Source organism: Larus michahellis, chromosome 1, assembly GCF_964199755.1.
Source record: "Larus michahellis chromosome 1, bLarMic1.1, whole genome shotgun sequence".
NCBI classification, from domain to species: domain Eukaryota; kingdom Metazoa; phylum Chordata; class Aves; order Charadriiformes; family Laridae; genus Larus; species Larus michahellis.
The window spans coordinates 25536965-25561714 of NC_133896.1; the positions used below are offsets into that span (position 1 = coordinate 25536965).

At 41.0% G+C, this 24750-nt stretch overlaps 1 protein-coding gene across 7 annotated transcripts in view; it reads right to left on the minus strand.

Moving 5' to 3' along the window:
- Positions 1-24750, minus strand: part of PTPRZ1 (protein tyrosine phosphatase receptor type Z1) — a 143379-nt gene that overhangs the window by 63362 nt on the left and 55267 nt on the right. For all 7 annotated transcript variants that reach the window (XM_074598634.1, XM_074598546.1, XM_074598459.1 and 4 more), the window contains exon 3: positions 975-1154. In XM_074598634.1, coding sequence (XP_074454735.1) covers positions 975-1154 — 180 coding nt within the window. The remainder of the gene's footprint in view (positions 1-974; positions 1155-24750) is intronic.

Consider the following 24750-nt stretch of genomic DNA (forward strand, 5'->3'; position numbering starts at 1 on the left):
GGATCTCTTGAAAAGACAAATCCACTATTTATCTCATCTAGTAGGGCAGAAGGGAAGTAAGTAATTTGTGGAGTAGTATGTAGGAAGTACGTGATAGGGCCAAGAAGAGAAATTAGGAACAATGACACTAAAATTAAAAAAAAATAAAAAAAATCTCTGGTCTAGGGGTCCCACTGGATCAGGTAGAAGGTCAAAACAGTTTAGAGCTTCCTTCCTCCATACTTACGCCTGAAAAGAGAAACAGTACTTCCAACAAGCAGCTTTTAGTTACTGCTATGCTGGATTTATGCAGCAATGTGGTTGCAAAAATATCTGTCTGACAGTGTAAATGCCACTATAAGCTTCTTTTATAGCTGTGAGAAATAGGCACTTGTAGGCATAAATCACTTCTTTCTAAAATACATTTCTAAGATAGGTAAGACAAATCAGTCCATAAAAGCACGTATTTCTCTTCTTTGACTGTAAGAAGAAGTCTAAGTGAGTAAATCAGACACAAGTGTCTACATTAGAGGCGGGTACATGCAGGTGAGATGAATCCCATCCTGAGTTTTTTGAAACCACAACTCACCCATGAAGTGCTTCCAGATGAGTAGGTAATTTATTCACACTTTTAGAAAATAATTTCTGTATACTTGTTACAGATTCTAGATATGTAGTAATAATTATCATTATTTCATAGCAAATGCTAAATTACTATTTAGCTTCAATGAAGTGCTCATGATGGAATGATAGTAATGATGTGATTGCTTTGGCTCTATCTGTCTGTGCACGTAATTTTCATTTGTGTTTTAGTGATTTCTCTGTTATGCTTGCTCATTGTCATCACCTGTTTTTTTATTTAATGGATAAATTCAGAATGCATGAACTAAGGAAAAGTGAAATGAAAATATTTCATTAAAGTCCTTGGTTGATTGTCCATCCTATATCACTTTTCTGACGTCATTTAACTCCAAACATGAAATCTGACTTTTTACCTGTTTTGCCGGTGTTCCGAATGAAAGTATCTTCCAAAGTTTCCTTTTCCCATCCATGGAATTTAAGTTTCTTCAGATTCACGTTTACTTGGGTGAGATCTTCATCTATATTAATAGGAGACTGTTTGGCACCATTGCAGGCTGAATATTTCTTTCCCCAGTTCTTTTGGTTCAAAGTTCCTAGAAATCAAAACATTTGGGGTAAATACATTTAAAACCTAAACTGGCATCCATGGATTTTTTAATGTGGGGAAGTTAAAACCCAGTTTTCAGTCTGTGATCAGATTACCTGCCCTTCTTATAGGCCTCATCTGTAGCAATACTTGGCAGACTTACCATTGCATCCTACCTTCAACAGTTAAGTCACTTTTTGACATCATACGTACATTTTAGACATCATATATACATGCTTATGAATCTCTAGGGAAAGCCAAAAACAATAAAAACCCCCTCACATACAATGTACAGAAATAATAAATAAAATGGGGGGGTAGGGAGGGGAAGCTTTCAAGTGAAAGAAATAGCCATTCAAAACAACTTGGGAATTAATACAAACTCCTCCTTTCCAAATAACTTTTAATCATAAGAATGTCATTAACATTCCTTCTGCCCAATGAAGTCAGCCATCCAATAAGATTTTTAAACTAACAAAAGCAGTAAGATCTTTTAAAAAATCCTTACACAGAGGCAAAAATGTGAAGTGATTCAAACCTGAAAACGGAAGAAGGTGAGTGATGCTCTGGCTGGAGAGCCTGGCTGTGTGGCCCAGCTTTGCCCACGTTGGGCCATGCACTCCCACTCCAGCCATCTCCCTTTGCAGCTGCTGGTCAAGAGCAGCCAGGAGGTCATAGAATCACAGAATCATCAAATCGTCTAGGTTGGAAGGGACCTTTAAGAACATCAAGTCCTACCATCAGCCTAACACTGACAAAATCACCACTAACCATGTCCCTAAACACCACATCTACCCATCTTTTAAATACCTCCAGGGATGGTGACTCCACCACTTCCCTGGGCAGCCTGTTCCAATGTTTGATGACCCTTTTGGTGAAGAAATTTTTCCTAATATCCATCCTAAACCTCCCCTGGCGCACCTTGAGGCTGTTGCCTCTTTGTCTATCGCTTGTTACTTGGGAGAAGAGACCAACCCCCACGTCTCTACAACCTCCTTTTCGTTGTAGAGGTCCTGCGTGGCAGCAAGACACCTTCTCCAGGGCAGAGGGGCTGGCACGGCATTTCACCGTGGCCACTTCAGACACAGGCAACATGGACACAGACAGCACGTCCTTCGCCGAAGACATCATTTTCCATAAGAAATGCTCAAGTACTCTACAGATCAGTGTGAGGGGTTAGCAGCTGCTCTGAGAATCTTTTTTTTATATAATATAGTAATATAAATAATATAACATTTTGTGTACATTTATGTGTTTGCATACATATAAATATTTTTTCCTGACAGGGAATTCTGGTAACACTTCAAAGGGCTAATTAAAACCAAGAGTTGACTGCACAGACCTAAGAAAATATAATTGCTTCAGTTAGCTTCCCACTTACTAGTAGTTAAGAGCTAATATTAGTGCATCCAATGCACACATTTGAATCCTATTAGACATGTTGAAATGAGCCAGTGCTCATTTACAGGCTGCTGTGCTACATCCAAGACTGTCAGGGGAAGATTTGCTATACTGCACCCCAGGCAAGGACAGCCCTCATATTGCACTCAGAAAACTCAGAGAGGGGAGAAGAGATGCAGCCAGTCCTGTAACCATGACAATAGGCAGTAATACAAGATGCTCATCTGGATAGCTAGCTACCTACAAACAAACCTGAGCTAAATTATTCAACGAGTATCCAGTCAAGCGAGTTACCAATATCACCTTGCCGCATCAGAAGTACTGCAGGTCAGATGCTATATAAACCCATTTACTTCTTGTAAACAGCAAAAGAAGAAGCCGTTAGGCACAACAGCCAAGCAAACCAAAATGAGTTTAAGTCACTGGGTTATGAATCTGAATACCCTGCAGGTGGGGGTTAGAGGCCTGTACCCAGCAAGCAAGTGGTCCCTGTGGGAATGGTACCTGGGGTAAGCTTCCACCTCCTCCTCAAGTCACACTTCTCCTGGACGTTAGCTGTCAGTTATAGATTATCACCTGGGCAAATATTCTGATTTCTAATGTGCTTTTTGTAAGAAAAGGCTGTCTAATATTAATTTCACCTTCTCTCTCAAAAGCTTCCCTTAAGAAATCCTGAATCCAAGTCAACCAAAACCTGGGAGATGAATCTGCTCAGATCTTCTATACTGAATTTTCTAACAAATATTGAAAGCTTTTAAAACCAAGAAAGCCAATTTTATTTAAATATAAATTAGAATCATTACCTTTTTTAACAGACCAAACATGGTCAGACAGGACAGAAATAACAATTCTCAGCTTGCCCTCTGCCATCCTTGCAGACAGGCCCTTGCTTCCAGGTCTGCTTTCAGCCAGCTTGGTGATCTTCCAAGCTGCATCAAACTCTTTAGAGCCCTCCCTGGCTCTTTGAAAGTCTCTGCCAATTTGGGCCGGGCTGACTGCCCACGGCCGTCCCTTTGAGTTAGGCTGCGTTCCCTGCTCCATGCTCTGTTTCTTTTGCTCCTTCCTCTTGCTGCAGCCCAAGACTTCCCAGGTGCCTGCTGTTGCCTCAAGGCAGTAGAAATCTCCTTTCTCCTTCCACTGACATACCTGCTCCCGTTGCGCACCTGCAGTCTCTCCTCCAGAACACCATCACAAATCTTTTCCCAACACGCATTTCCCTTACTCTGCTCTTTCCACCACTGACATTAAAACTTACTGAAAATCATACTGTTTCCTCTCGCCCTCCACTGTACTTTTGGGTACTTTCTTCCATGCTTCTTTTGATGAATGCCGTTATCCCATTTTTGCATCTTCCCTTTAAATTCCCTACTATCCACTATCACGTTCAATTAAAACAAATACATTAAAATTAGAGAATCTCCTTCCAACTTTCACGGTTTCATATCTTGTGGTTTTGTTATGTAGAATGTAAATTCTTTGACTTGTTATCTGTGCCTCAGTGTATAATATGACAAATCCCTAGCACAAAGCTAATGGTAACAATAGTAATTTTAGCTCATCCCAGAAGACAGTGTCGTGCCAACACCGTAATCCCTCACAACATCCTGAGCCAGGGCACGCAGAGTTACGTAGGATGCTGGCTGTTGGCAGTACAGCGATGCTGTGGCCCGAGCAAGGAAGTCTGTTGTCTGTTCTTTCAGTCTGGATGTTAAGTTTTTCATAAGTATTGCCAGAAAGAAATGAGGCAAATCAGAAGGCTTGGTGAGATGAGGAACATTATTTCCTATGCCCGAGAAAGGCCTCAAACCTATGAGATGAGCTTGCTAAAAGGAACTGATATGTTCTACCTATTTTTTCTGTGTAGAAACAAAGGCAATTAAGTCAAGTAAGTGATTAGAATAAAAAGATTCTCCTTTCACAAAGAACTTCGTTGTTTACACCTTGCTGAAATCTTACAGCATCTATGAATATTTATGCCCCAAAGAAAGTTTTAGAGCAGTGACTTTCATGTAATTACATATTGCCATACACTCAACAATAGTCATGGTAAGAAGCTGATCTATGTATATTAGGTATGAAAAAGATGCAAATACTGTTTCAACTACTCTCTGGTTGACAAAAAGAAAACGATATATTCTATTTCTATGGATGATTGCTTGAAATCAACCAAGAGTAAATGAGAAGTATTTCATGGTTGCAGAGGACAAGATAAGACTTCTGGCTACAACAAATTAACTGAATGCTCCAAATCAATGTTCCTGCTGGCAAATCTGAATAGGTATTTGACAACTTTTAATCAGTTTAATCCACATAAGCAAAGGGCACCATTATCGCTTGCAATTGCAGAAGCACAAGTGATCTCAGCACTGACGAACACAAGCAGTGTGGGCGCTCTGGTAAAAAGGTAAAAATGACATTAAGCTTAGTAACAAGGAACAAGATCTGTGTACGTGTTGTATGTCAAGAGGAAAATCACAATTGCATAACTACTGCGTCCGATTCCGGAGCCCCTACTACAAGAGAGATATGGATGTGCTGGTATGTGTCCAGAGAAGGGCCACGAGGATGCTCAGAGGGCTGGAGCACCTCTCCTGTGAGGACAGACTGAGAGAGTTGGGGTTGTTCAGTCTGGAGAAAAGGCGGCTCCGAGGAGACCTTATAGTGGCCTACCAGTATGTTAAGGGGGCCTACAAGAAAGCTGCTGAGGGACTTTTTAGAATGTCGGGTAATGGTAGGACTAGAGGGAATGGATTAAAACTAGAGATGGGATGATTCAGACTGGACGTTAGGAAGAATTTCTTCACCATGAGGGTGGTGAGACACTGGAACAGATTGTCCAGAGAGGTGGTGGAAGCCCCATCCCTGGAAGTTTTCAAGGCCAGGCTGGACGGGGCCCTGAGCAACCTGATCTAGTGGGGGGTGTCCCTGCCCAAGGTAGGGGGGTTGGAACTAGATGATCTTTAAGGTCCCTTCCAACCCTAACAATTCTATGATTCTATGATTCTACTGAGAAGTTGTAGTGTTGATCAAAAGCTATGCAATGAAATGTACAGGAAACCAATGGCAGGCTCCCGTCTGAAGCAGGAACATTGGGAATTTCAGGAGGAACTCGAGTTCAGTCATGATGATCCAAATTATGTTTGAGCAGCAAAATACATGTTTATGCATGCATGCTGCAAATGTTGGAGCAGATAATGGTTGTGCCTGTATTAGCAAGAGCGCAGCCCAATTCGAGCAGATTTACAGAGCAAAACCATTGGGGTTGAGGACCAGATGTCCAAACCATATGTCTTTCAGAAGGTTTTTACCTCAGCCTAGCTCTTTCTGGTCCCATGCGCTGAATGCCCACTGGCTGCTGAAGTGCACCAGGCACATTCCTGCAGCACATCTCCTGTTTAGTATCAGTTGAGATGAACCCCTGTCACGCACTGTGAGACAACTCTACTTTGTGAACCAAACCTTGGCAAGTGGGGAGCAGCCAGGAGATAGTCCACTCCTGATCTAAATTAAAGCATTAACGTAAATGCACCCAGTGTAGGCAGCAGGTGGTGAAACTGTTGCAGTTTATATGACTTGCAGAAATCCAATGTAAAAGCAAAAGAACCAAATGTTTTTAAACAAGAGCAGATTGTTTTACTGTAGGTGTTATGATGGAAATCATAAATCAAAGCAATGCCAGCCATTTTGAAAAATATTGTTGAAACTGAGCTTTGAAAATGAATTCCCCCAAACTGTGCTTTGGAAATCTGAGGAGAATAAAAATGTGCACGATATATCTTGACGAGTGCACAGAGGAAGCAATGTTTGTCAAAGCTGTCAGCTCTGAAGAAGCAACTGACAATTCACAATGAATGAAAATGAGCCTGAACACAGCAGATTACAAGTTAATGGAAGACTGTCTATACCGTAACCTTTACCACTCTTGCGCAGGGAAGAATGTCCAAAGAAAATTTTCCCACTCTTTCTTTCTAGGAAATGTTCATAACTACATCTGTTCCTCATCCTTAGCCCCAGTGAGCCCATCCCTGCAACAAGTGTCCAGTCTTCATTTCGTACTTCACTTCTATCCGCTGCTGTCTTTGGAAGACCTGGCCCACAAGGTGTTACTGCACTTCTGTCTTTTGTAAAAATACTTGAAAGAAAAGCATGTGTCAAACAACTCTCTGTGAGTCAGTATCCTGTGCAAGAGGAAAGAGCGAGCAGGGCTGAAGACAAGCTGTGAAAATGAGTGGGCTATGTGGTCCTCCCAGCAACTTGCCAGGAGAGGGGTTCCTCAGTGTGCTCACACATGTGCAGTCCGCGTGTCTGCTGGGCTGTAAACCTGCGTTATGACTACTGCTGTTTACTACTATGTATCAGTACTGTCTGAATGTAATACGCAATTTATGAAAAATGGAAGATATCTTTTTAAATCAATGGAAAATATATATAAAGAACTTAAATGTAAATCTCAAGTCTAAAGAATGGGATTCTGAATACATGAAACATACTCTGTCTTTCTTCTTCATACTGAATATGGGTGTAGTTTCTGAAGAAATATGATATTAAAAATAAAGCTTTGGGCTTTATGTGATTAATAATGATGTCAGATAACTGCATTTGTGAGGAGATATGTTTTACTGGGAAAATTCTACTTCCCAGCACTTCACTTTAGTAACTGTTGTTTTGACATCAGGGTTTGCATTCTTAGCTCTTATTAGGATCATGTTTCCTGTGAATGGGCATACTCTTAGCACGTGCCCCCTCAGGAACTACAAGAAGCTCTAGCTTTAATGACAGTTACAGAAAAAGAAATGCTTTAAATATTGGTGAAGAAGCCATACTTCCTTCACAAGTGTAAGCTTTGAAACACAGGGAGGTTAACATCACTACTGTTAGATTTCTACTGTTAGACAGAAATAGGGACGGTAAGTTTTAGACTCTAACCAGTTACAGAGTATAAACACTGCTTCTCTAACTGTCACTAATGGGTAGTACAGAAATAATTGGAGGTTTGATTCAGGTTTTCCATTGCTCCTACCTCATTTACTATTTCATGATTTAAACTGATGTGAACCCTGGGGTTTATGTTCTAGACGAAAGACAGCAGAAAAGAGAGATGGATTCTTTACCTCTACTTAATTTGTTCCTCTACATTTTTCATCAGCTTTTGCTTTCATGATGATACAATTATTTTTATAAATACAGACTGGACACATATAGGAGATGAGTGATATCCCCTCTGTGTGGACTGTTAATAATGGATTTGCTTTATCAAAAATGTTATTGACTTACCACTTCAAAGTGTTGAGTGATTTCAAGGGTTTGTTTTTAGAGCAAACACTTTTTGTCCAAGATATGAGAAATCAAAAATAAGGGCATGAAAAGATGTGGGTACTTACACTGGGACGAAGTTTAAATTTAGATGCCAAACCAATACAGCTCTGAACACCAAACTGTAGAGCTATTCTGTTTTTTCCTTTTTATTTCTGTTTCACTATCCGAACTGGATGAACAGAGGAGATGCAGATCGACAAACCTCACGATGCTTCATACCATTAATATCTACAGCATTTAGCTTATTACCAGAAGTTGCACAATGCAGTCTCTAATCCTCCAAGGCAGAATAATGATTTCAATTCACATTCTGGATGAGTGCAGTACTGGCCCAACGAGAGAAGTACTGCCAATACTAATCTTGTGAATATTACCATAGCTCATATTACAAAGGCCATGACATAACACATTGCATTCTAGAGAAACATTTTGGTCATCAAAAAAAGGATGGTTCAAGTTTTACATATTAATAAGTAGAAGACAATATTTCTGCTTCATCTTGATCTTCACAGTAAGAATTTTTAGGTTTCGTGGCTTTCCCCTCCAAAAGCCCCAATTATGCCCACAGCCTGTTCATGATCAGTCTCATAAAGTTTATAAAAATTCTTCAGATTGAAAAAGCCCAGACTTTAATGGGTGAAATTACTTGTCAGGACAGTCACAACTACAGAGATGGAGTTTTGGCTTCCAGGTTTGGGCTTAGCCAATTATAATGACCGTCTCAGTGATTTAATTGGTTGTGGGTTTTCCAAAACCGATTGCTTGCCAATGTCTAGGTCAAGTGTCCAAAAATTAAATTATACTGGTTACGCTAAAGAGAGTCAGCCCACAGAGTAATTGGATGTCCACTCCAAAAAACTCTAATAGCATTTAAACCATCAAAGTTCAACACTAATAAAGTAACTTGCCTTTAAATGAGCAGGAGCCAAATATAGTTATCCCATGGATTTTTTTTTTGGCATATATACAGTGACAGGGAAATGAATGCAATATATTTTCTAGCTGTAGGGTGTAATATTTCAAATAAAGCAACCAGAATCAACAAAAATTTCTAGTTGCTTTGCAACTAGATGCATTCAGGCAAGCCAAAACATCTAATCCCTTATTTTGTTTAGTGCCTATTTGCCATTTTTGTATCTAAGTATCAGCATTCATGCATTGTATTCTGTGTATTGCGTGTACGTGCACACAAAAAAGACAGTATGTACTGTATAAACACAGACAAATATGGATTTTCCTGAGGAGAATACCCTGAAAGATGGCACAGCACTAACCTGTCTTCCGCTGAACTCTGGTATGTTAATCTTCTTTGTTCCTCATCTAAAATGTGTTGAACTACTTACCCCTTATTAAAAGCTAACTTAGGAGATGAGTCAGGAAAATTCCGATGAAACATTTTGTTATCTTCAGATTATCAGACATTTCTTTCACCTTTTGTTTATGTATTTGAACATAAACTTCACGCTTCCTTCACATCTACCGTCACTGAAACATCGCTCAATAAAATAACCAAAAAGCAATTGAGTGAGAAAAATATTTCGTTTTTTTCACTTTATCCCCACAGAAAAAAAAAATCAGATAGAATAAACTACAGTTGTTGAGATACAACAGAAAACTGTAATCACTATTATTAATACAGTGGCTGTCTGGTGATTTTTCTTCCTGGGAGTCAGTCTGATAATGATTCATAGTCAGACTAAGTGAATTACTGAGCAAAATGTGTAGGAGGATAAATGCCAATGGACAGCTTTCTTTCAATATAGCAACTGTTTGCTGTTCCTCTGCTCCTTCTTTCATTCCCCAATAAATCTGGCCATTGGAGGCTAGTTAGAAAATATATAATCAAATACTTCTATGCCAGAGAAATACAGATTATCACTGATGCTCCATTTGCAGTGCACTCAATGGGATAGCTGTTTCGACTAGGAGAAAGATTATGGGAGAAACTCAGTCAACGTTTTAAGATACCTCTTTTCTATTCTTCTCATCCCATTGCTCCTGAATTTGCATATAAGTGCTGCTAGAGAATTATGTAGCAATACATAATAAAAACTTGCCAAGTAATTTTTTATAATTAATGTAGTGCTAAGACCTAAGCTATATTTTTCAAGTAAGTATTAAGGAAGGAAATTCGGTACAGTGCCAAATGGGAAAAAGTCAAGTAAAAAAAGAAACACATTCTGAGCAAAAGCTCAGCTTGAACTGAAATTGGCCAGACATGTCAAAAACTACAAGCAAGGGTTCTTCAGGTACATAAAAAACAAGCAGAAACAGAAGGAAAATATTGGCTCGCTATTACACGGGAGAGGTGAATTAGTCACCAGCAATGCTGAAAAGGCAGAGGTTCTCTGCACTTTCTTCACCTCTGTCTTTACCAGCACTGATGGGCCCCAGACCTTGTGAACAAAATTCCAGGCTGATGCAAACATATCAACTGCCAGTGAAGGCAGAGTTGGTATGTGAACTATTACAGGAGCTTGACCCCTAAAAATCGATGGGCTCTGACGTTACCCACCTGGTGGTGTTAAGAGAGCTGGATGACGTCATTGTGAGGCTGCTCTCCATAATCTTTGAGAAGTCATGGAGATCGGGGGATGCCCCAGAAGACTGGAAGAAGGCTAATGTCATCCCCATCCACAAGAAGGGCTTAAAGGAGTATCCAGGAAATTACAGGCCCATCAGTCTTAACTCAGTCCCTGGGAAAGTTATGGAACAAATCCTCTTGGGAGCTATCAGAAGTCAAATGAAGCACGTGATTGGGAAAAGTCAGCACGGATTCATCAAGGGTAAATAATGCTTGACAAACCTGATCACCACCTATGACAAAGCAACCTACTCAGTTGATGTGGGGCAAGCAGTGGACATTGTCCACCTGGATTCCTCCAAGGTCTTTGATACACTATCCCACAGCCTCCTCCTAGAGAAAATGATGTATTAGTCGAGACAAGTGGTCTGTGCGGTGGGTGGGAACTGGCTGACAGGCCGCACCCTGAGGGTGGTGGTAAATAGCTCCTTTTCAAACTGGCAACCTGTCACAAGAGCAGCCCCCCAGGGACTGATACTGGGCCCAACACTGTTAAATTTCTTCATAAGTGATCTGGATGATGGGATCAAACCAAACTGAGTGTGGAAGTGGACACTTTGGAAGGGAGATCCACCCTGCAGGAAGACCTGGATACGCTGGGAGAGCGGGCTAAACTCTGTGGAAAGGGACCTGGGTGCTGGTGGACAACAAGCTCCATATGAGTGAACAGTGTGCTGCTGGGGCAAAGAAAGCCAACAGGGTGCTGGGCTGCATCATCAAGGCCATCACCAGTAGAGATAAACAAGTCATTATCACAGTCAGCGCTTGCAAGGCCACACCTGGAATGCTGTGTTCAGTTTTGGTCCCTGCCATATAAAAAAGATGTGGACTGCCATGAAAGGGTCCAGAGAAGGGCCACCAAGATGATCAAAGGAGTGGGAAGCCTGCCATATGAGGAAAGGGTGAGAGAACTGGGTTTGTTCAGCCTTGAGAAAAGAAGGCTTAGGGGAGACCTTATCACCATGTTCCAGTATTTAAAGGGTGGCTACAGAGAAGATGGAGACTCCCTTTTTACAAGGAGTCACGTGGAAAAGATGAGGGGTAATGGGTACCAGTTAGTCCGGGGGAGGTTCCGATTGGACACAAGAGGAAAATTTTTGACAATGAGAACAATCACCCATTGGAATAATCTCCCCAGGGAAGTGGAGGATTCTCCAACATTGGACATATTTAAGATTCAGCTGGACAGGGTGCTGGGCCATCTTGTGTAGACCATGCTTTTGCCAAAAAAGTTTGGACCAGATGATCCTTGAGGTCCCTTCCAACCTGGTGTTCCATGATTCTTCCTTCTGCTTGTATTTCCTTTTTGTCAATATGTGAAGCCCTAATTGGAGGCCCTGAATACTTCTAAATCTTGCTCTGAGGCATTCAGCCTGTAGCAATGATTTCCTTTACTTTTCGTAATACTTAAGATCATGAAACTGAATACAACACTGTTGAGTGACAAAGATCATTCCAAGATCACAAATAACGAGAGCTGAAAACAGGGATGGAATACATGGAGCTGACACACTTTTAGGCTAAGAAATAGGCAATGCCTTTCAGCCAGTGCTGAGGAACATGGCCTATGACCTCATTTCATATACCTTAAAGTTGCACTTTTTTTCCTGCTGGATATCATAGAATCAGCTGTCAATTTCGTGTCACAGCAATGTCAAAGGCCTGTTTGTTATTCCGCAAGAAGAGGCCTCACCACCTGATCTTGAGCTGTTTAGAATATGCTAGCAAGGAAGGACAAGTAAAATGGGATGATTGCAGGCTTTGTCCTCTAAAGCTACCCTGATTTGCAAAACAAAACCAACAGCTTTCAAACATGGTGCAGCCCCATCACAGTTCAGCTGTACTTCCTGGAAGTAAAGCTTACTCCCCAATTTACAGATACTCCACAGAGAACAAGTGGATGTTCACCACATCTTTCTGTTGGTGAACACAGGCATAAACGATCCTTATGGAGGTATGTCCCTCGGCCCCACATCATGCAAGTACCATTGTATTAGAAATGTAATGGCTGCATATGACAAAAATTTTGCAGGCTCAAAGCTTGCACCAATTCTAAACAGACCAATAAAATGCACTCTAAAGAACCATCATCTGGAGCAAAGAAAAAGGAAGCAATAATCTACTTCGAGTGCAGCATTTAGCATCTGTCTGTAAGCAATAGTTGATGTAGTCCCAGGAGAAGAGCACAATGAAACCCATCTTCAACAGCAAGAAACCTAATTTTTACCTGAGTACAGATCACCATAGGAGTCAAATGAATTGCGCTATGACAGTCTTCGCTTTTAACTACTTATTACTACAAGGTAGACTCTCTTGTTTTCTAGAAATTATCTCGGGTGGCAGAACCAGGCACTCAGTACAGAAACAAAATGCAACAATGAATTTTAAAAGAGAGCATGTAATTTCCTCCTTCTCAGCTTCTCAACAGATCAACAGATCTAACAATATTGGCTTTCACGGAGAAAATCAATACGGCTTCCTTTTCTCTCCTGTTGGGGTATTCCCCCACCCCGCTTCCCCCCTTCCCTCTTTCTTCCTTTCTTCCTTTCCTCCTTTTCTTCCCTCTTTCCTCCCTCCCTCCTGGACCATTAAATGTTATTGAGCAGTCTGTTTAGTTCCATGAAAAGTTCAGTGGTGGTATACCACAGGGGCGCTTCTTCCTGTTACCAAACACGTGTGTTATTGTGTTGCTATCATCTAGGAAAATAACTTCTGTCAGTACTAGCCTGTCTACAAGAATAATATGTCTCATAAAGGCCACAGTCATAAGTTCTGATCCAAAGCCTGCTGAAGTATAGAAATAAATCACAAGTAGGTTCTCTGGGCTTTGGATCAGATTGGCTGTGCATGCATAAAAAATCATTACTGAACACTATTGGAACCGTGGATGCAAAAACCCCACAAATAGCCATGAAAAAGGTTGGAATTTACGCTTGAATAGCAAAATGGCATTTATTTCAACTGTAAAGAATAGCATAGAGATCCTGAAAAGCAAGGACCTGACAGAAATAAACCAAAGCAAGACAAATATAAGGATAAAAGACTACTGGATTACATCACTGGCCAGTCAGTCCCAGCGGCTGCCAGCAGATAAATTACCCTAATGTCCAAAAGGACATAGAAGTAATTCTGGTTTTTTTTGCTCCCCAGGTTCTCATTTTTACAGAGCTTCAGTTTTTATAAAATGAAGCTCCTACGTATGTCCAGAAGAACACAATACCATAGGAAAGTGGGATTTCTTTTTAGCATCTTTTAGCAGGATTTGGTATCGCACTTCTATGGGAATTTCAATACATATTATATTTGCATAATGGTAAGGATAAGAGGAGGTGATGGGCAGGAATTTGTTATATAGTATTATATTGAGCCACATGGATTTCTTATATAGAGCCATAGCGGTATGTCTGCTTATCTACACAATTTCTTATCATATTTAATTTTTTACTTTAGAAAGCCAATTCTAGTTCATAAAATGGCTCTTTAGAAAGGACTTTGACTGCAATAGCAAAAACTTTAATTCTCTTTCCCTCTCCCCCCAAATAAAGAAAATCCTTTGAAAAATGTTAAAAATCACCCCCCTCCTAACATTCCACAAACCTTCCTGCACTAATGGTATTACTGTCTTTGGACTAAGTATAATTTCAGTGTTACAATTATATTTCCATTTTGTCCACAGACTTTATAAGGGAAACTTTTAGAACTGCCATAGCAACGTCAGCGGAGTTATATGACTCTTCCTCTGATAATATTCCATGTTAAATTTAAATAATATTATTATGTGATTGGTGTTTTTTTGAGACTATCATATCCTCAAAAACACTCTTTACCAACTCTTCCACCGAGTGAGGTTTTACCCAGCCTTGATGTGATAACAGCATTATGTAAATTACACAGCAGATACATCTTCCAAGTATTTTTTCGACAAACATGTTGTGTGAATTTCTTTTTTTTTCTTTGCAGATCTATAAAAAGGCCTAACCATTTTTTTTAATCTTTCAGTATTAAGAACTTTCAAAGGCACTTCCAATGCTGAGTAGTTACCTTACCTAAAAGCTACAGAGCAGTAGCTGTAACTCACCTCAGATGGGGAACTCACTGTCCATTAATAGCATTCACCTCCGCAGCTTTTCCATTCTATCCTACATTGGAAGCTCTTTGAAATGAGGATGGAAGCGGCATTAACTGCTTCAGAGGCACACACTCAATTCTTGCATTTTGCGACAATTGTGGTCACGCATCTATCTCAGTCAGCCAGTAAGTTTTTTGTCCCTTTGCGAGTCTTGTGGTGATAAAACTGGCCTAAAATGTCTTGCTGCTGTTAGGAGCACTGCTTTTTACTTCGTGTTTTCTGAAACTAAGAATTAAATCATTGCACTGATTGCATTGAGAAACAAAGAAACTGTTGCCTAACCTACTCCCTCTGAGACAAAAGTTAATAGTGGGGATTCCAGTTTTCATATCAATATTGCTTTAAATTCATTAAACTCTTTAATGGCTTAGTACTTTTTTTTTCTTTTTATCTATGGCTAATACACAGAATAATTAACTTAATGATCATTTGTGTCATCATTTTTCTTTTCTCTGGGGAGAAAAAAATATTCTCCTTTCACTTCTACACATAGGAAAGTAGAAACAGATCAGAAGAGTATCTTACTTTCTTTCCTCACATTGTTACCCAGGGATCAAATATGTACGGTACTTTTTACCACCTGCAAATATAGGGTTTGTGTTTGTTGTTTTGTTTTTTTTTTTACGAAGCAAGCCATTCAAGGAAGAAGAGATCTAGCATACTTTGTCACAGTTGGATAAATTAAAGGCATGTTTCTTGGTCCATTTATCTATTTAAGGAGGAAGTTACTCTGGCAGGAGCAAGAGGAGCACATGGTATTCCCAACACATTAACATCATCTAACCATCAAACCTCTCCCCAGTGCAGAGCAGCAATTATCTTCTGCCACAGCGTTACGCTATCATTCACATAAAGGGAATTAGCCAGTCCTAAGAGGGGACTGGATGCACACAAGTGACTTCAGTACCAAGTAATCCACGTCTAGATTTGTGGAGGGTTTCTATAGAAGCAGATTAAGTTTTAGTGAAATTTTATCTACTGCTGCTTCCCCTTTCCTTTTCCCTCTTGGTGGAAAGTATCAGTTTTAAGCTCAGGACAAAATTTATGCTACCCTAAACATGTTGTCTTGAATGTAAATGCTATTTTGGTTCATTATCTTGAAAAACGCACTTACAATTACCGAATTACTCCAGAGTAAAAAATTTCTGATAAGACTCTTCTCTGTTCAGTCTGCAAGGAATTGGACAGCCATAACTGAAAAAACGGGTCTGTAAGCTGTTAGGACAAAATCTCCCCACCACATGCCTATTGGGCAGCTAATTGAAATGTAGTTAATCAAGCCCAAGAGACCAAGCCATATTAGAGTTCATAGGCTCACAAATTTTCACCAAAAACTCCCTAAATATCACTGCCTGTGCCCTGAGGCGCTGTCAGTTTTACTAAGCTGAGCAATCAAAATCAAAGCCCATTTTGGATTCACGGACTAGTTATCCCTTGCCATGATCTCCCAAGGCACAGACCTCGCTGGCATGCGCCTAGTGACCCTCCAGCTGTGCAGCCAACAGCACCAAGATGAAAGCAAAGCCCCGCAGCTGCGCCTCCTGCCATTCAAGAACATTCAAGTGGATGCCCATTTTAATATAACATCCCAGCAGCTGCAGCCAGGCAGCATACTTGGGAGAACAGGAGTTAAATACCCTCCTCAGCCAAAAAAATAAAATTATTCATGATCCATATTTTGCATTTCCCATGGCAAGACCTGAAGACATTGAAAAGGCAAAGAGAACAAGTCCTCCTCAAGCCACCCCGCCAGTGCTGTGACATGGGGAGGCTAAAAATTCAAGAATCATTGGGCCATCAGAAGATAAAGAGGGGGAAGGCTGATTTTGTAGCCCAGCAGCTGGAGCGTTCAACAGGGAAAGGATGACACAAATGGGCTGAGACAGGCACCTTTCTGCTAATCGGTGGATTCTGAGGGAAGTAACTCCCCCTTGTGTTGCTTTGGTGCCTAATGCAGGTGCCTAACCTTGAACTGTGAACTTAAGAGAAGATACATGGTCCCTACGATCCCTCAGTCATCAGCTCTTTTACAATGGGACGCGCTAAACCTTTGTGCACTGGAGAAGTCTACTCAGCAAATGACTGCAAAATAACTACCACATTTCAAATTCACACCTTAGATTATTCCACATGTAGCTTCCACTGGCACACATAAATCCTAAATCATAGTCTAATTCTTCTATAGCATTTGTCTGGTGTTTTGGTTCTCGTTTGAATTAGGTCTCAGTCCCACAACCAGATCCATGACAGCTATTTGGTCACAGAATATTCTGATGGCCACAAAACACCCTGTATATCATCAGTCTGTTCACATAAATGGATCATATTTCTGTGGTAAATCAAACCCCACAATTATTAAAGCAATTAGAGCAAGTAATTGTTACAAATAATTAAATATAAAAAATTTCTAGTTGTTTTATATTTGCTATTCCAGCACAATGGCTAGTGTATGTGATACGGCATTTAGCACCAAATAGCACCTCATGCATTAAGAGATTTCTGTCACAGTTCCATGACTATTCAATCATCAAATCATAGAACCACAGAATACCAGGTTTGAAGGGACCTCAATGTTCATCTGGTCCAACCTGCCTTGGCAAAAGCACGGTCTAGACAAGATGGCCCAGCACCCTGTCCAGATGAGTCTTAAAAGTGTCCAATGTTGGGGAATCCACCACTTCCCTGGAAAGATTATTTCAATGGCTCATTGTTCTCATTGTGAAAAAATTTCCTCTTGTGACCAAAGTCACAAGACCTCTATTGACCAAAGTCTGTATCAAATGATGATGTCTAATTTCTACATTGTCAAACAAGAAACCGGGATTGCATATAAAAAATAATAATCAGGAAAAACAGATCAGAAAACCTCACCTAGTTTATGCAAAGTATAAACCAACCACTTACTGTTTTAAAACATTTTTTTCTTCTTTCTTCTGGAAGAACTTCCCTTGCGCTTACCAAGTGCACACTACACCACAATGTATATGTCACAGTCTCCCAGTGTTCTCTCATTCTTTGAGGACCTACGTATGACTTCTTCCTAACCAGGGCAGCTGTGGGTGACTAATGTAGACATTGATTGCAATTGGGGTGGAAAGTGTGGCAAAAGATTATGATGGTTAAAGGGCAGATACAAGGCCAGAGTTTCTAGCTAAGGCATATTGCACAGGCAAGGCATACTTGCCCAAGTACTGAATCTATATCTCTTGGTATAGTTTCGAAGATATGAAAAGATTAGCCTCACTCCTGAATGACTTGCATGACATTTACACAGAGATTTCATTCTGAAGGGGCTGATCAAAAAACTCTGTAGGTGAGTTATATGATTCTTCTGCATCAATTCTAAGATAGGGAATAACAGATTAGAAAAAGGTGGGAGCTTGGGGGTGGGAAAGCAAGGCAAAAGCACTATGTAAATGAAAGTTTCAGAGAAAATGCAGAGACAGCTTCATGCATATGTAATTGTGAACTCTTTTTTTAATAATTTCTCTCTGCTGTAGGCAGCAACAACCTTTCCCTTCACGAGAATCAGCTTTATCTTGGAATAATACCCAGAATCTCTTGTTTCCAGTACAGCCTACCTCCCTGTGGGGAAACATCAAATCTAGAAGACTCAGTGAGTGGAGTTTCCATGGAATTGTTTCTGCAAAGAAAAGATGTTTTTGACATCACATAAAATACTGCCAGTCTGTGACTGTGAGTCACAGGAGAGCTGTTGAAAATGAGGTTTTTTTTCTGTACTGCCTCTTTACTTTCCTAATATCCTGTCACACCGCAGTTCTGATAAATAATTCCTTGACTGGTGGTTGGACTGGAATTTGAAACTTACTCTGTGGAGACTCAGCATAGAAACTTGTACTGAGACTCACTCACCCTTGTCATCTCTTATCTTGCCATGTTCTTGTATTTCCTTCCTTCTCCAGTTTAGTAATGATCTGTCTTTTGTGTGAGACTCTTACTCAGAATCACAGAATGGTTGAGGGTGGAAGGGACCTCTGGAGGTCATTGTCCAACCTTCTTGCTCATCTGCCTTCTTGCTCAAAGAAGGTCATATACAGCCAGTTGCCCAGGACCATGTTTAGACAGCTTTTGAATATCTCAAAGGACAGAGACTCCACAACTTCCCTGGGCAACCTGTGCCAGTGCTCAGTCACCCTCAGAGGTAAAAAGTGTTCCTTTATGTTCAGAGGGGGCCTCCTGTGTTTCAGTTTATGCCCATTGCCTTCACTGGACTCTCTCTCTCCAATATCTCTATGTCTCCCTTGTACTGAGGAGACCAGAACAGTACTCCAGGTGTGGCCCCACCTCAACCTGCTGGCAACACTCCTCCTAATGCAGCCTAGGTTACCATTAACCTGTTTTTTTGCTATAAGGGCACATTGTTGTTTCATGTTCAAACTTGGTGTCCACCAGGACTCCCAGGTCCTTTTCTGCAAAGCTGCTTTCCAGCTGGTTGGCCCCCAGCATGTACTGGTGCCTGGGCCTATTCCTTCCCAGGTACAGGTCTTTGTACTACTTTCCTTTGTGGAACTTCATGAGGTTTCTCTCAGACCATTTCTCCAGTCTGCTGAGGTCCCCCAGCACGCCTCCCAGTTTTATACCACCAGCAAACTTGCAGAGGGTATACTCTGCCCCATCACCTAGAACACTGATGAAGATATACAGTCTTTTCCCATTATGCTGGACCTTGTAAGGAAAAAACTAACATGGACTTGTAAAGCCAAGTCAGAAAGAAAACCTCTTCACCAGAGCTGCATAAGCTATACAGGAGCTTAGAGCTCCTGGGGCATTGCAAGTGTTCTGCATGGACACCCTGGGCACCCCATCTCCTTTATGGTATCCACAAAACCTGGGGATGAGTTTTGCGTACTATTCCACAGGCTGGAAAAATATATTCCATGACCACATTGGCAACATCAGCAAGTGGAGCCTGAAGAGCACTGTCCTTGCCAGCCTCTGCGCTGTCAACCTGTAATATCAGCACCAACCCGCCAAAGCAGAATACTGATAGACACTGTGAGGGACTCATGACACCAGCATTCAGTCTCACATTAAGGAGGGATTTTGTTGACAATTGTGTCCTTGTCTCACTTCTTAGCTGAGCAGAATTTAATTAAAACACATTTCCTGAGAACATTTGATCACTGTTCAAATAATCCTTGGCTTGCAGGCACAGAGTACTAAGGGAGCTTTACTCCCTGCCCTCGCACACTCTGTGCTCCTGTGCCATTTGACTTGACTGCAGCTGTATATCTGCATAAACTCACCCCTTCAGGTTAGGTATGACAAGTCGTTGTTCCATAATAACTACAGCCCACTGAAAGACCGTAAAGTATGATCTTGCCTTTAATTTGGTACATAATTTAATTTGGTATTAAGACAGACTCTTAGTTGCACAAAATAAATATTGCCATTACACATACCACAATGGTTCCCTTGTTAATGCTGCTGCTGTTGATTGCTAAAAATTTGGCAGCTGCATTTCTCCAGATGTGCCACCTAAATAGCCATTTAGGACGGAGAATTTCCATCCTCTGCCTTATACAATTATATAGTTCTCATCCCTGTACATACCGGGCATTTGACGGAGCATAAATATATAAGATCTTACTCTATATCAATGGGTTTTGAAACCAAAATGTTTCTTTACAAATACTACAGGAAACAAAGTGACATCAGCAGTATCGTGCTCTCTCCTTTGTAACTGGCCAGGACTGACATGGTGGTAGCTGACATTGAAAAAAAATTTACCAATTTTCAGCTGTGTTGGTCTAATGCATGCTTAAGGGATACCTTATGAAGGAGCTAAAGAAAGGAATAACTTGCATTCAAGAAGGACGCTTAGTGTTGTGGGTTCCTGTGAAGCATTAACTTGACAGCCATGCACAAGTCAACAGTATTTTTGTTCTCTCCTCTCCACTGGGGGTATTGTTTCAAAGAGGGTCATCGGTCTGCAAGTCTGGCATCTACTTACATTGTTTAAAAATCTTACAAGACCCCCATTAGAATAATAGGTCCTGACATATATTTCCTAATTTGCTGTATGATATAACTACTGTGGACATCTGTAATCATACTCCAACTGCTGCTTTAGAAAGAGGTTTTTAAAAAATTGCTCCATTGATCTGAGATGTAATCTGCATCTGTGATGGTATAAACAATATGTCCTGTGGGATGACAGCATTAATATTTTATTAATAACTCCTTGCACAGCCTCCTACATGAGCTGTGGAATGTAAAAACAACCTTCATTGAAGCAGAGGATGAAAAACAAGAAGTGGGTATATGAATACCCTTTAAGAAATATTTAGCCATTTCAGCATTTCATAAGCTGGATTTCTGCTTAAGATTTTGGCTTTTAAACTGGAGGTTTGCTGCCCTGCATAGAGTTTGAAGGATGCTTGCTGTCAACTTGAAACCTGGTCAGTCATTTTCAAGAAAATCAGATTACTTGGTTTGAGGGATCACATTTGTCAGCCTCTGAGGTTTGACAATCACATTGCCTATTTTTAAAGGACATTTTTCTCCTGAGCATCCATAGGCTATAGTTTCACTCAAACAAAAGGATGAAACTAAGAGGGAAAGCGCACTGAAGTTTTTGGCCGTCTCTCTGTGGCAGCGCACAGGCTTAATGCAATATATCTAATGCAATTGGTGAAATAGGCCATGCAGCTGAAGATGAAAGGAGTTGCAGGGGGAGATCCAGTGTCCATAAATCAAGTGCCTCTCTCTCTTCACTGGCCCTATTGAAGGCAGGCACCTTTCAAGGGGCAGTCCAATCTGTCCAGTTCAATTGGTTCTCTCTTAACGGCAATGGGGATGATGGTCCCAGATAATATACCGCTGGCTCTGCACTAGTGGTTAGAGCACTAGGTGAGGAAGCAGTGACTTGAATTCTTGGGTTTATTCTTCCTGAAGGAGTCATGCCAGGACATTAGGAAAATGCCTAACCAGCAACAGAAAGGCTGGGCTGCTGTGGCCTCTGGGCAGCAAGGGAACCTCAGCTCTCACGGCGACAAGAAGCCTGACTTTCACCGTGTGGTTACAGCATTTAGTGGAGGGGAAAAGTGGGCAAGGGAACCGCCTGAAGTCTGGTCTCTCCTTCTAGGTCTGGTTTTCGCCTGTTATTCAGAGACAATCTGATTTGAGAGGTGGGGAAGCTGCATCTGGAACCTCAATTCCAGTGAGCTGCGCTAATGTGCAGGAAAATTGCACCATACTGCAGGAGGAAAAAAGGAGCTGTAGGAGGTTAGATAGAGTAGTTACAGTTCATGCAGGAGCCTGCAACTTTGGAGACTGTGAGCTCTGAACTTTGGAGGGTGTAAGATGGAGAGCGCAAATAGGTAAAAAGAAATTTGGATGTATTTCAAAAGGGTGTTATAATGGGAATGTATTGTTTGACAGTATTTTTCATTTCACTTTACCTAGTTAATAGCAGTGAGTGCTTCCTTTGAAAACAAAAAACCCCAAGAGGTGATACTGGAGCCCGATGAACGTGATGTGATGCACTTACGCAGAGATGGACAGCCCTGCTCCTCATCCACACCAGCACTTCTGTGCTCCGCTTCCAGAAAAAAGCCAATGATTTCTGACAACTAGAGTAGCCACTTCATGGGTTATAGAAAGGTGACAGAGGGAAGAAGAAAGATGTTTGGGAAGTGACAGAGACATTTTTTTCCTGATTGCATCTCTGCCTTTAAATCAGCCAAGTGCATAAGCCTGTAAATTGCAGTGTTTTCAGTTCCCAGTAACCTCAAGGGACTGCTTAGCTAGAATCAGGTCCTAAACGTGTGTATTATTATATCTTAGGTTAAAAGAGCATCTACTTAAATCTACTCCTATAATGTGCCAGTTTATTACAAAAGCACACACAAAACATACAATTATGTGATTGCTCTGGGCTGCTCGGCAAACAGAAGGTGGCTTGTGTTTTAAAGTACATATACGAGAGGGTGATGAGGATATGCAGGTGCAAGCATGACCTTTAAAGTAATTACAACTGTTTCTTCTAGATCTGCTATTGTTGGGTTGGTTTTGTTTGTAACTATTGCATCTCTAGGCATATATTCTGGTGCCATTATGCAGTATCATTATGACACACAAAAGAAACCTAACATTATCCTCCCAGGGACACAGATTCATCATACACCACGGTGCAGTCACCTCTGGGAATATTACAAGGAACTCATCAGCCAGGCAGAAAGCAAAGAAGTGTGACATGGAGGAAACTGATTCACCAAGGACAAATGCGTGAGCACCAATGATGCACTGTGCTGCTTGAAGGAAGCTGTGGAGGTGTTCTGAGACAGCGTGCCGGCGAAAGCTGATTTCTCATATTATCACGTTAACGTAAAACGTGAATGCTAGGACCGATACAGAGCGTGCACTAGAAGCCATTAGTTGGGTGAAGAGGTGATGCTGTGTGACTGCATTGCTGTGGCCGGACTGCTAAAGGCTCCATAAAACAACAGGCTCCGCTAGTCCACACTGTGCCCACAAATACAGAGGAGGCTAAAAGCAGCACAAATACAGAATATCTGACCCTGGGGCTGCTCCGACAGGGAAGTCGGCAGGTTCCAGCTGCTGACAGTCCAGCTGGTCAGAGCTGCTCAGCACCATGAGAAAGCAAGTGCTGCCAGCCCTCAGAGCTCTGCTATAAACAGCTTTTCCTTCAGACAGAAGCAATGAGCGTGCATGACTGCAGGCTCGCAGTAGTCCAAGAGACAGAAAATGAAATCAATTTAATCCCAAATTGTCTGCAAAAAACATCCAAATAAAAGCAAAACACTTTTTAACGTCCATATGAAGTGAATGAGTTTGTGTTTCAAAATGGGAGCCAAGGAGGAGTAAGCGATTGATAAAACCCACAAAAATTTATGAACTTAAGAGTGACAAGAAATCTTCCATGTCAAATTTCAGCCGTGGGTGCAAATCAGACAAGCCCTAGAAACAAGTCTGAATGGCTTAAGAAGTTACTGCCCTCACACAGATCTTCTGCCCCATTGGATCCTACTGTATTGCCATTCAAAATAATTACAGTAGTCTAAATCACCCAGATAACATTAATTTAATTCTACACATATTTTATGTCAGGGCACAGTGATAAGAGCTTGCGCAAGAAACACTTGCCCTAGACAGAAAGTGAGTTGATAAAATAAAAACTACCTCATCCTTCCAGGTTCCAGATCCAAAATGAGGACACATTAGGGCTTTCAGAGAAAAGACTGCCTTTTATCTTCCCAGAAGAAAGAAGTTAATACATTTTTCTGGGTCTCCTTATAAAAACCACATTTTTGTCTGGAATACTCCCTGCCGTCCTTCCTCCCACAGCCTCAAACAGTCAAAACTGGGGAAATGACTGAGCATAGAGAATAATTTTCTTAGACAAGTGGTTGACGATTTGACGATTAACGAGGTAGTAAAGGACTGAAAATCTGGGGAACTTCAGGAATGGTTGGTAGTATTCTCTTTGTCACTAGGTGCTGTTTCAGAGATGATTAAATAGGGTCTTAAATTGCCCCAAAGCATCACAGATGTGTAAGACTGAAAGGTCATCTGGGTCTTTTCCTTCATTACAGGATCAAGGATAATTAGACTATCCCTCACTAATGCTTGTCTTCCCCATTTTTTTGAAAGAGCTTCAATGAGAGGGATTCCACAGCCTTCCTAAGCAACCTGAGTTTAGCTATTCTCACAGTTAGTTTTTCCCAATATTGCACCTAAACCTTCTCTTCTGCAAATGAAACTAATTCATCCTTGTCACTTCAGTGGAATGGAGAGCAACTGATCACTTTATAACAAGTTTTAAATAGTTGAAGACTGTTATCATACTGCCTTTTCTAACTTATTTCCTTCAGTTTTTTCCAAGGAGTTTGGGCTTTCTTAGACTCCCATCGTTCTTTTTGCTTCTTCTCTGGGCCTTCTCTCAATTCGTCACTGTCTTCTCTACAAGCGTGCAGCCCAAGGATGAATACAGAAGTACAGCTGAGACCTTCCTAGTGACAAGTAGAGCAGAATAATTGCCTCCCATGCCTTATATATCATTCCTGTTAATTCACCTCAAAATGCATGGTTTTTGCAACAACAGCATATTGTTAATTCAGATGCAGTTATAGCTGTCATATAGCCACCTAACCAGACAGTTCCCATTTTGCATCTATAGGCTTGATTTTC